The sequence below is a fragment of the Oryzias melastigma genome, linkage group LG6 (assembly GCF_002922805.2).
Source record: "Oryzias melastigma strain HK-1 linkage group LG6, ASM292280v2, whole genome shotgun sequence".
Lineage (NCBI taxonomy): Eukaryota > Metazoa > Chordata > Actinopteri > Beloniformes > Adrianichthyidae > Oryzias > Oryzias melastigma.
Window position 1 is genome coordinate 19,585,121 of NC_050517.1, and position 13,116 is coordinate 19,598,236.

Genomic DNA, 13,116 nt, shown 5'->3' on the forward strand with positions numbered 1-13,116 from the left:
GGGCAGTGTCGCTCTTTCTGAACAGATGTAAACAGGAACCGATCACAGAAATAACACATTTGAGGTGATTTATTCACATTTTAATTCATGAAAACTTAAGAATTAAACATCACAAATTGGAAAAAGTTCACATAATTCCAAAACATTTGCATCTTTGATCCTAAATACTAAAAGGATATGCATAGTTTAAGGTAATGTGCGTAAATTTTTTAAGTGTTTTTCATCCAGTTTAACCCCAATCAGGACAGTTTATCTTCACATTAACCTGGAAGATCCCTCAAAGCACAAACTTTTAGCAGCATTTTATGAAACCAATGTAAACACAGTCGACAGGACCCCCCTCCCACCCCCCAAAGATGTTCAATAAACGTCCCTTTTGGTGCAACAGTATCTATGAAGCTAGAAAATCTATTAAATTAGTAAAGTTATACAAAATCACAACCAAAATATATTAATCTGTTAAAAACTTATTTTGAAATCTCGTTTTTTTGAGTTGTTGCTGGTGTAGCGCGACAGCTCCACCCTTCTTATCAGGGTTTGATCCTTAAACTGGGTTGTGCCAGGGTTACGATCCCTATCAGGGAAGATATAAAGCCACAAAATCCAACCACTCCTGCGTTGGACTTATAAATACCAAGCTTGTCTAAGGGAATGAAGAGATCGCAGATGTTTTTCACGGTGTCCAAGGCAACCGTGGGATGTGATCTTAGAGTTTCCAAAAGCACAAAAACAAAAGCATCCAGCTGAGGGATGATAACCTCAGCCGCCTCTGAGCTCTCCTTCAGATGGTGCTCTATCTTCTGTTTGAAGCGCGCGTCTTTTCTTCTCTGCAGCATCAACTGGAGGATGACATACACGTCCCTGATCAGATTCATTGTTAGGGAGTAAAAATAGCAGCGAGAGGCGTTTAGGTTCCAGCGGTCTTTGTCGATGTTGCGGAGGAGACCAACACTCCTGGCCCAGACTAAGTTGTCACAGATGAAGTAGAGCGCGCGGTTGATGTTGGCCGCAGTGAGGCACAGGCACAGCACTCTGTCAGAGAGCTGCATGCTTCGCTTCGCAGCCTCAATGGAATTTACTGCATTTCCCAGCCTGAACACTGACAAAAGAATAAAAAAAAAAAAAGTTTTAGAGCAGGAACCCATTCAATAGCAAACTTCATGACCACATTTCCTAGCAACACTCATTAACAGAATTCCATTAAGCAACACAGAAGCTTATCTGACAGAAGTATTCACCTTTGAGTCATTTAATAAGTCACGGCTTCATTTTAACAACTACCATGAATACATTTTTGAAAGTCATTTCTTTTCTTTTTCAGGCTAAAAACTACTTTTTCATAATTTGATTCAAGATGCACCTTTATTTAATTTGAAATATTTTCTAAGCAAAACAAAATGTTTTTGGGCATAAATTCAAACAACTGTATATTTATTGGAATTATATTTAAATAAAAAGTCAATTAAATTGGAAACCAAATCAAATCAGTAGTTAAGGCAGTGATATTCAACGACCAAAAGCTTTAAAACGAATGAATAGGAGTGCCTCAAGATAAACAAGTCCATCCATCCGAGCATGAAGGAGTCCATGATTGCAGTTCTAACCCAAAGGAGAGGCCGTTCAGTGATGCACGTTCCTCTGTGGTGCAGGCTTTACCTCCAAAACTGCAACAGCATTGACAGGGACTAGACCTTTATTGACCGGCTGCTTCAAGGCATCGCTCTGCCCTTCAATAAATCAGGCTTATCGCAAGCCAGACTCTGAATAATATTCATTCATGCCAACACTGCAGAGGACCAAACTTCACCCAGGTGAAATATTTAGCCTGGAGGTAATCTATAATTTGTCAAGGCTGGTTTTAGGGACACGGAATACAAAAGAGATTGCACCCAAGAAATGTCCATCATCAGAGCAGCAAAGAGTATGGAGTTTGAACATTTATGTGTCATTAGTTTTACATAATACTGAACCACTATTTAGAAACGCTATACTTAAGTGTGTCTTTGACTTAGAATATGCATGAAGTCACTTTATATACTCACATTTTCGTCCAGCGCTCATATTCTTCTCCAAACTTTTAAGTTTGTCCACTAAGTCCCTTTTCTCTGAATTTTTCCGAAGAAGATACACAGTCAGTGCGCATGCGTACTGGGTTGCCCTGAAATCCCAAGAAAATATTAGCCTCAAACAACAGAAGACTAGCACAATATTTAATTAAAACATAAATAGGTACAATGAAATTTAAAAAAGAGTGGAGTTTGTATAGTCCACCTGAATATGCGGTCTCTTCCTTGACTTTGGCTTGTTAGTTTTATCACGGTGTCCATGGCTAAACTCCAATCCAGCACAAGCTGTTCCACTTAGCTAGTGATTAACTACGAAGTTTCTCCCAGGTTTAAAAAGGGGAGCATGTACTTCTTAATTTCTGTTTCGAAAAGTAACAAAACTTGCATTTATGTAGTGAAATTTTGTTGTAAACGAAAGTCAAAAGAAGATAATATAAATATTAGAAGTTTTTAATCGGCACGAGCCTCCCGAACTCACGTCTAACTCATGGCTGGAACCGGCTGGTAAGTCAAACTTCCTTGTTTCACTACGGACAGTTTAGGAGGCGGAACAAACTGTGAATGTTTGCTTTTCATTCTCAAACGTGGAAAATTACCTAATATTGTGACATAGTATAAGTAAAAACATTATTGTCAGTAGTGAAACATTGATTTTATTTAGTAAAAAATGTTTACAAAATAATAATAATTGTATTTTTTTCTGAACAAAACTTTATTATCAACACAAAGATAAACAGGGTCTAAAAAAATGACAGTAGATGAGAAATAAAATTATGATTACATAACACATTTGAGTAGATCACAGCATAATGAAAATGGGGGAAAGATAAGTGTATCACCACGTTTTTAGATTCCTATTTTCATATAAGTTCCAAGTTTTAATGGGTTTCTTTTTGAGAGCTGTTGTATTTTGACAAATGAAAAGAGGTAAAGACGGCTTCATGTGGGTATATTTACATTTATCTATATGGAATCGGCTAAATGTAACATTAAATTGAGGTAATAGACCTTGTTGTTTTCGAGTTCTTCACAAAACCTAAAAATAATGTGGTTAACAGAATATCATAAAGAATATTTTTTCCAGCAAGTTTAGTAGTCCAAAATGTTGTGGTATACGAACAGGCTCAAAATAAATGTGAAATGGTTATAGTAATCATAGAAGAAAGATCACCATAAAAGGGGGGAAAAATAAACACGAACACTTCCTTTCAATAGATTTAAAGGTAAACTGTTATTAACAATGAAAATTGATTAAAAATAATTTGAAAGAGAAAGGGAAGATGTAGACATTAGTCATTTTTCTAAAAAAAAAAAAAGAAATTTAATTATATGCTTAATAACAGCCAACAGTTTCTTGTTATATTTTCTATTTCTACTTATTTTATATTCTCCTGACCGCCAGCAATGCAAATTTGTTTTATATAGCAGACATTTTTAGACTTGAATACTTCCCAACCACCCCGTACTACTGATGAACTCCTTTTGGTTCCTAAATAGGACTTTTAGGGGTTTTCAATTATCGCCTGGGGGCGGAATAATATCGGAGCTCTTGGAATTCTATTTTTTTGTGGATTTAAGAGAAATTATGACTGGACATTTTTTCCTCTGGTAGTCAGGAGGATATTTTATATTTAACAGTTATAATTTACGTTTCAAACAAATTATCTTATTCAAATCATCAAATATAATTAGATGAAATCCAAGAGAAAATAGAAATGACTGAAGGAGGAAAAAGGGGCAACATGGTGGTGTAGTGGCTAGCACTCTCACCTTTCAGAGCATTAGGGTTCAAATCCATCATTTGGATGCCCCAAGCAAAATTACAAAGCTGTCATAGATGTTATTTCAATTTGACATAATATCACTCTAAGAAAGAATAAAACCAAACTTCATTTGATCACGCTGGCGTGATGGTTTTAAGAAGTATAAATGGGTTCATTCTCATCAAAGAGTCGGGCAATTCTGTAGCTTTGGGTGATGGAGAGTGATCTTTGACACGCTAAAATTCCTCCTTTCATAACTCACTTCTTATTTATTTATAACATAAAACTTTAAAAGATCCAGAGGGAAAAAAAATACTTGAGTGATGTCTATGAACTTGTGGGAATTTTTATGTTTGATATATCACTAACAATTCGATTGTTTCACATACTCTAAAATTATACAATCATATTTCTACCATATTATTGTGAGAAAAAAATCTGCTTGTATTCTCCAAGATTGCCCAACTCATGTTTACTTCGTTCTGCAGTAATTATTAAGCTACCGTTCTCCATGTGTGGTCGTTTAGGTGGGCTGCTGGGTCACATTCTCCTCATCCCTTTCTGTGCACCTGAGTGAAAGCATGTAAGGAGTGTGGGCTGCGTATGCAGTTCCTGCTCAAATTGTCGCTGGAAGAAAATAAACACAGATGGAGCACTTAAAGCTCCCACTTTGAGTCCCTGCACTTGTCCTGGACCAGCCACAGAGTTGGCTGTGAACAAAATTGTCTTAGCAGCAAGAAGTCCCACTGGTCTAATCCTGAATGAAATCAGCCCCTTGAGCTTTTAACTAATTATGCTAGACTGCCATTTGTTGCTGGCTCACCCCACGGACTGAAGTGGAAATGTTTCACAAATAAAAGCGTTTTTTTATTTTTTTATTTTTTTGTAATGTGTGGCAGCAGATAAGGAGAGATTCCTCGATATCTTGTTCTTTTGTTGTAATTACACAGTGAAGCTTTCATTCTGTTTGTTTTCAGTGATTTATGCAAAGTGCCAGCAGGAGGTTAGTTTCTTTATTAAGTTAAGATTTTGATCTATTAATGAAATCCTTTGCTGATTGGAATTTTGTTCTGTACCATTAGATAAGATGCGATGTTTGTGCCCAGTTTGAAAGCCTTTAGCTACATTAAATTAATATGGACAAGCTTTGTAGGCCTAACAATGCAATCTAACAGCCTTTACTAAAACCCTGCAAAAAAAAAAAAAAATCAACCCCTAGAGGCTGTTTAAACAATCAACAAATACCAGACGTTGAAAGGAAGAAGTTCTCTATGGATAAGTGCCAAAAAGATCAGAGATAAACAAGAAAAAAATCAAAAATAAAGGAAACATCTTCAAATTTATTTTCTTCTAATAAACACAAGACAGAATTGAGGCAGTTGCAAAAGAAATATGAATATTTTTCTTGGGCTTTATTGAGAAAACACAACAGTTTGTGTCAACATTACAACAAATCCTCAGAAGTTGTTCATAAAAAAAGAGTTACTGGCATCTGAGGGAATAAAACAAATGCAAATCTCTTTGCTGAACGCACACAACGGATCAAAAAACACAAAGATATCATCTTTTATTACATGTAGGACACCAAGCTCCAAACTGGTGAAGACAGAATAGATACATCTCTCCTTTTGCTCATGAGGATCTATAGATCCTACATTAGAAGTAATACAGTGTTTTTGATGGATCACTTAAAGCTTTCAAATTCAACATTGTTTTTTTTAGTTAAAAGCTTTACATTTTGTTCAAAGCTGTCATATTGATTTGATTATGTCCCAAGATGAGGAAAAAAAACCTAAAACAAGACAAATGAAACACTTATTTTTCCACTCAAATTGGTTTGAGAAATTCTGGAGCTGGGGGGGTTGAACATTTTGATGTGAAACGACCACAAACAATAACTAATTCACCAGAAAGGCATCAAAAATTTCTTTCTTTCTTATCCTCTGCTACACAGAAATACCTACGTATGTAGAAAAGCACATTTTTACCCATAATGCTTTTCTGACAGCTCCCGTGAGCAAACAAAGCTGAGGTGTGACTCAATCATTTGATCTGGGAAAAATTGAAACTAGAAATGTATCAGTGTGTGCAATAACTTATTTATTTATTTACTTGTTTGCTTACTTGTTTGCTTGCGTACTCGTTTGCTTGCTTACTTGATGGATTGCTTGCTTATTTGCTTGCTTGGTTTGCTGTTTGCTTACTTGATTTCTTGCTTGCTTACTTGATTGCTTACTCACTTGATTGCTTGCTTACTTGATAGATTATTTGCTTACTTACTTGATTGCTTGCTTACTTGCTTGCTAGCTTACTTGATTGATTGATTGTTAACTTGCTTGCTTATTTGCTTGTTTGCTGACTTGATTGATTGATTGTTTGCTTGTTTGCTTGTTTACTTGCTCTCTAGCTTATTTGTTTGATTGCTTACTTGTTTACTTGATTGATTGATTACGTATTTGCTTGCTTGGTTAGCTGTTTGCTTACTTGATTTCTTGTTTGCTTACTTGATTGCTTACTCACTTGATTGCTTGCTTACTTACTTGATTGCTTGCTTACATGCTTGCTAGCTTCCTTGATTGATTGCTTGTTCACTTGCTTGCTTATTTGCTTATTTGTTTACTTGATTGATTGATTGTTCACGTGCTTGCTTATTTGTTTGCTTGCTTGATTGATTGATTGCTTGTTTGCTTGCTTACTTGGTCTATTGCTTATTTGTTTGCTTCTTACTTGTTTACTTGATTGATTGTTTACTTGCAAGCTTGTTTACTTTCTTGATTCCTTACTTACTTACTCGATTGATTACTTTCAAACCTAGGGACCCTTCAAAAGAACCAGTGAACCTACAAAGCATATTTTTGGACTGAGTCAGGAGAAAATCCACGCATGCATGTGGAGAGAATATCCAAAGATTAAAAACACATTTTTTTTGGTCTGTATTATTAGGATGATGTGCAGTTAAATGAACTTGTTAAAATGTGTGTGAATCATAGTCAGGATAGGCTGCAAACACTTTAAGAATATAAACTGTTTAACTAAACAGAAGCACAGCAAATATGTGGTTTTGTATACTAAATAATTAGGAAAAACAAGAGGATCTATCTTTAAAAATGACTTATTGCTAAATATTTAATGTTGCTTTGGCAAATACTTTCAAGAAGTAGACGTGCTTTAAAAGGTTTTGTGTGGACTCTTTGTCTGGGGAAACAAACTTCAAAGCTCAAAGCTCATCATTCACTTCACAGACTTTAAGAAAGTTTAGATTTTGATGAAAACACAGTGAAAAAGTATTTGATAGGCTTTCATAACAACAGTATTTGTGTGCAGAGATGATATGAAAGGGTTGTTTTGGGGGTGGGAAGTCTGCGTTGGATGGGGGGGGGGTACCAGAGATTTTGTTGGTTTGAAAATCCTGAAGCAAGAAGATGAGTAGCAACTGTTCAAGAGCTTTTTTGTTCCTTTCCACTCCACTTTGTGTATCTTTTGCTTTGGAGTCTGTCTGCAGACCTGCAACAAGTATGATTGGAAATAATGCTCGGTGATTGTTCCACACAAAAATCCATACACAATCAACAAAAGAGTTGTAAAAAAAAAAGTCAGTTTTCTAAAATGGTTTAAAAAAAAAAGTGTTTTTTTTTTTTTTAATGACATTTTATTTATTCGACTGTGCTTGTGTGAATGTTTGTAGAATGATTATTCATCCTTAAGAATATCACTCAGCATTCCTATGGGAATATTTCTATACCGTTCTAAATCAACAAAAATAGAAAAGTATGAGTGGAATTAAAAGCAAGAGAATAGAAACACAAATTAAATGTGAACATTTACTTAATCTTGTCTTATCTTTTAGGGTCCAGATGACCCCTCCCCTAGATTGATGTGTGATCCCTCCCATCACAAAGGTGGACAAGATTTTATGTCTGCCACGGACACCAGTGAAGATAAAAAATCCTAGAAATGACCCCAGATGACCCCAATTTTAATGTAAACATGCCTAGGATAGCACAATGGTTAAAAAAAGAGGGAGGTGGTTACGGGCAAGATGGCGCCCAAACACAACCTTAAACTTTAAAGTCCCACTCCGATCATCTTTTGTAAAAGTATTTCCAGTGGTCTTTTATTGATGAGTATGCTGTTTTTAGCCTAAATCAAAGAATCTGTGTCATTTTCCAGGACATAGTTTCTGCAGAGCGGTAGGAGTTCATTAGACATTTGCCTCAAAATTGTGGGCGGGACTTTTAACCCCAAGCAGGGAGCTTTTTCAACATCACATATTAGCTTTTTATTTACAACAATTTGAATAAATAAACACTCAAAAATGCCATTTTAAGTTTCATTTTCTTTATTCATGTCTTCCATTATCAGGAAAATGTCACAAGATCATGTTGAAAACACCAAAAGCATGATTTTCATCAGTAGAACTTTGTAATTAACCCGAATTCCTTTATCTTCTCAATCATAGTAACTAAATGTTTTTTTTTTCTTTTTTTTTGCGATGCCATTTCATTTATGTGCACAAGACTCTGAACCATAGCGGCTCCACAGCATGATACTGCCACCTCCCACTCTCTTTATGTTGAACATTTAGTCAGACCACAGAATGACTTTCATACCAACTGGATCTGCCTTTTCTTTGGTGGTTTTGAAGAAACTTCTTTTTCATTTGGTTGAAAATTCAATTTTTGTTGAAGCTGATAAACAGTTTCTATTTCTTATGTTTAGTCAATAAAACAAAACCTTTCAAAGTTTCAGTTTTTATCTTAACTTCTTTCCTTAAGTTTACATCTCTCAGTTAATTAATGCTGAAGCTAAAGCTGAACATTTAGTTTTCCAGTGAGGATTAATAGTTTTAGCATTTAAAAAACCAACAAAAAGTTTGTTTTTCCTCATTAAAAAAGTGTAGCTCCACATAAATTGGGCTGTAATTCAGATCACCTCATTATTATTCCGGGAACTTAAAAGTCATGTGGGCTGAAAATTACAGAGCAAGAGGTGGTAAAAATTCATAATTCATTTGACACATTTGACAATCCGCCCACAGGGGGACGGAGTTTCATTGTTATTGCTGCACTCTTTATTTTAACACGTATATTGATTACATGTTGACTGCATGGATCTAATCGAAGAGTGTTGGCCTCAATTTCTTAAAAAAGCAAATCAAATTTGACAGAAATATAAGTTTATTTGTATTTTTTGAATGAATAAATAATTTATTTAATTATATATGGTATTAATTGGATGATTTTCATTCAAATAACTAAATAATTGTTTTTAAACTGAGCCCCTGCTAAAAAGGACAGCAGCACATATCTAGGTTTGAATTTAAGCATATAGAAAGCTTATTTTTGCTGGTGCGGGCTATAGAAGATCCTTTTCTTCTGTTGTGAGATGGTAAATGAAATGCAAAGTAAGAATAGCACAGATGGTATTATATTTATGTGAATAAGCAGATCAGCATGAAAGTCATGCACAAAGTAAAGACCGACTGCTACATAGTAAGCAAGGCTGCGAGCAAAAGAATAAAAGAGTGCTATTCTAAAGGAGAAAAGAATGTCTCTGCGTCACATCATCTTCTCTGTAAGCCCAATTTCCTGTTGATTTAGTCCAATTTGGCATTCTAATTGCTTAATTCTCTTTCTGGGATCTATAAGAAATATAGAGTGAAGCAAGCTGATTTTTGCAGAGCAAATCTGCGTTCTGTATGTCAGAAAGATGTAATGAAGGAACGGTAAAATCGGAGGCAGGAGTTAAGTGGGGGGAAGAGAGTTGGCAGCCGATGAGGACGAGCACCTGCCTCCGCAGGCCAGCATCCAACTGATCCTTACAGTTACCATATTTGAAGGATCCACTGGGACCAAAAAAAAAACAAAAACATACACAACAGAAATTAATCAGTTGCACACCGCTCACAAAATAGATGCCATTTATGATTACATCCGACCTCCAGTGTAACATTAGATGATGGGATTTTAACGATGGAATAACTCCAACTGAATTTTGAAATAATGGCTTTTACAGTCAATAATAATATTGCTATAAACACCTGGTAAAGTATAATTTGTTTGCTTCTCTTCCAAACATGTTCATACTAGAAACAATCTTTAATTTGGCATGCATCAACATGCATCAATTAAAAGAGAGAGACTGACGTTTGTTTATGCATCTTTTATGCAAATATTTAAAGCTAATCTTTGGACATGCATGGAGAAATGATTGCTAAGTCAAGCCTGGACTTTCTTTGGGCGTTCTGATAAAACCAGAGCAATTTGTGAATGAGTAAAACTTTGTTTCACGATTGAATAAACAAATCTGTTTGTTAGCTTCATTGTGTGATCCTGATGGGTCCATGTCCTTTTCTTAAAAACACCTTTTTATAATTTTTAAAATGATATAAGATAGTTTTTTTATAATTTTTTATTTCTATTACTTTCAAATATTTTTTTTATTCTGTTAACCTTTATTAAGTTTGCATTTTTGTTTTGGAAACAATTGAACATTTGTGGCTTCGATCACAAACCTATGCACGGTATGAACACTAGAGGGCGAACACCCGTTGTTTCGTGTTGATGTATTTTGTAGAAGAAGATCTTTTGTCCAAGATTTTGGCAATGTCTGAACTCCTTCACTACTCACTATATAGTGGGTTTGCTATTTTGCAGTGCTTTCCAAATCTACAACTATGTCTGAATTCCCACCCTGATCCCTAACAACTAAACGTTTAGTTAGAATCTGGTGCCCTGGATTTTAAAAGCTTTTAAACGCTGGATATGACGTCACTGATTTCACAAACTGAAAATTTAATCAAAACAGACATTTTCTGACGTCTATTTGTGATCTGAGGATGACAATTTGAATGATTTGTTAAAAAATTACATTTAAACAAGTTTTTTCAAACACAATGCATTGTGGTCTATATTCACTAACGTAGTTAGGATTGATGCACACTAGTTTTTCGCAAAGACTTCTGGGAAATTCCTGATGCATTCGATTTTGGAATGGTAGTTTTGGACAGGTCTACAAAATGGCGAATGCAATATATAGTGAAGGAATTCGGACATAGCCAACAATTCCAGGAGTAACATGGATATTTTGTTGTGTGCGGTGACTTCGCTAGTTGTCCGTATTCGTGTCATCCATATTAGTGTTGTTTTAAAATGTTCTTGTGGCATTTTTCTAATGAAGGAAGACGCACACACACACATATATATTTATAAATATGAAGAAAGTTAAGCTTAAAATTGCATTTCTGAAATCTTAGGAATCAGGAGCAGACAAAAACGTTGGAAAAAGCTGTGCTCCCTTCTCTATTCTGATACATCCAAATAGATCTGTTTCTGTCTTCATTTTCCTCGTCCGGATCAAAACTGTATGGCTGGATTACTCCAATACTGCTCGTCATATGTATTGTTTTGTTGGCTGTAAACTAACAGGAAAAAGTGCAAACAAAGGGATGATGGGAAGTTGTGGCAGGTTTACTCCGCCCACAACTCCGAGGCAAATTTTGAATATACTATAAAATGACATGCTTTTTTTATTTTGGCTAATAATGGCATAATCGTAATTAAAAGACCACTGGGAATGATTTTAAAATAAATCAAAAGATAATCGGAGTGGAACTTTAAAATAAAGAATCCAAAGGAAGGAACTGAATCAAAGTACTACCTCTACCGTTTCATTTTAGCAAAAGTTCATGAGTCTAAAACATATCAATGTTTTTCAAATGTGTCCTCATATCACTGTTTCAAAACCACCCACAGAACTGAAACATCGATTTATTTCATACTTGATTATCGGTTATTTTTGCCACTTTTACACAGAAAACTCGGTGTGAATTGATTTCCTGCTCTGCAAAGGATGAATGAGGTTAAATGAATCCAGAAGATTAGTGGGAGTCTTCGCGAAAGGCCGTCATTTTGTGTTTTTACTGCGCTTTGTATTGCCAGCCTTCTGACCTTTCAGTGCGGTGATGAATGCAGAGACCTTCAAACACAGAACTCGTTTTGTGAAAACACATGAGATCAGAAAGAAAGACAAATCACAGCAAACTGGAGACTGTGTTCAGCTGTGAAAGAAAACTTCCTTGAAATGTTTCCCTTGATGACAGCGGGACAATAATTTACTAATCCTGTACGCTAATTTGATCTTTAGCTGAAATATACATAAGAAACATTTTCAATTAGCTTTTCTGAGTCTGTCTGTGAATGGAAAATAAATTGCAAATTACTCCTGAAAATGTGTCCGTTTATAAAGTCAGTGTCCCTGTACATGGTTCTCACTTTTTTAAAAGTCTTAATCGAAAAACTGTTAAAAGGAAATGTTATACATCTCAAATGTTCAGTTATGCTCAAAAGCAAGATCGTTTTTATTTGTTTAACTACGTTGTAGATTTTTATTCTATTCAATATTTTGCTTCCTGAATAGAAACGGTTGATTTTATTTTAATTGGTTAAGCTCGTTCTTATTTGCTAGTTCTTAAGCTACGTTCACTACAGCCACTTCCAATGAAAAGTCCATGTAAAGGTGTGTGTTTCAGGGTTCTCCACAAAATATTCCATTCATGCGTTCTTGTGTAGTTACGCAATTTTCTACAAATGATTTCTTATTCTATGTACAAAATGCACACCCATTAAACGCACATTTAAAGTTAAATCAGATCGAACTTTGACCAATCAGAGACTCGAATTTGTTAGTGACATTTTAATTGTTAATTCACAGAAATGCCAACCGTTTGATAATTGATCACAAAGGAGACATTAATATTAGCATTTTGTGCCTGGAAGGAATTCTATGTCATATTTTGGAATATATCCGTGAAAGAAAAAGGCTGGAGTAAGATTTGCAAGATTTGCACAGCCTTGACATTTCGCACCTGTTCCTGGCTGCAGAGAACCAGATTGTGTCCAACCATCAATATCCGTGACTGGAAGTCCTTGACCGGAACCAAAAGTTTACACACACATCCATTTTGGTCGAATAATACATTTTTTTTGGCAAAAAAGACTAATTTAACTGCCGACTGTAACAGTTATGTTTTTTTTCTGGTTTGAAGCTTTAAACCTTTAACACTAGAGATGTCTCTGTCAAAATCTACTATCCACTTTGACATACTATAACTTACACAATTAGCTGATCATCAGAGAACAGCAGCTTTGCGCCGGTAAGCAAGGAAACTTTTCACCGATAATCAACACATGGGTATTTTTGGAATAAAGTGTTGCTTACCGGCTCAAAGCAGCTTTTTCTGCGCAAGTATAATGATAATAAGGATTTTTGTGTCATTTTTCACACTA

The 13,116-nt window shown here is 35.3% G+C and overlaps 1 protein-coding gene across 1 annotated transcript; it reads right to left on the bottom strand.

Moving 5' to 3' along the window:
• Positions 1–51: 51 nt before the first annotated feature.
• Positions 52–2,617, bottom strand: pex11a (peroxisomal biogenesis factor 11 alpha). The gene is made up of 4 exons (XM_024282780.2): positions 2,545–2,617; positions 2,272–2,425; positions 2,043–2,158; positions 52–1,099 (listed from the first exon to the last, which is right to left on the bottom strand). The coding sequence occupies exons 2-4, from the start codon at positions 2,325–2,327 to the stop codon at positions 531–533; spliced, it is 741 nt and encodes a 246-aa protein (XP_024138548.1). The 5' UTR covers positions 2,328–2,425; positions 2,545–2,617; the 3' UTR covers positions 52–530.
• Positions 2,618–13,116: the final 10,499 nt, after the last annotated feature.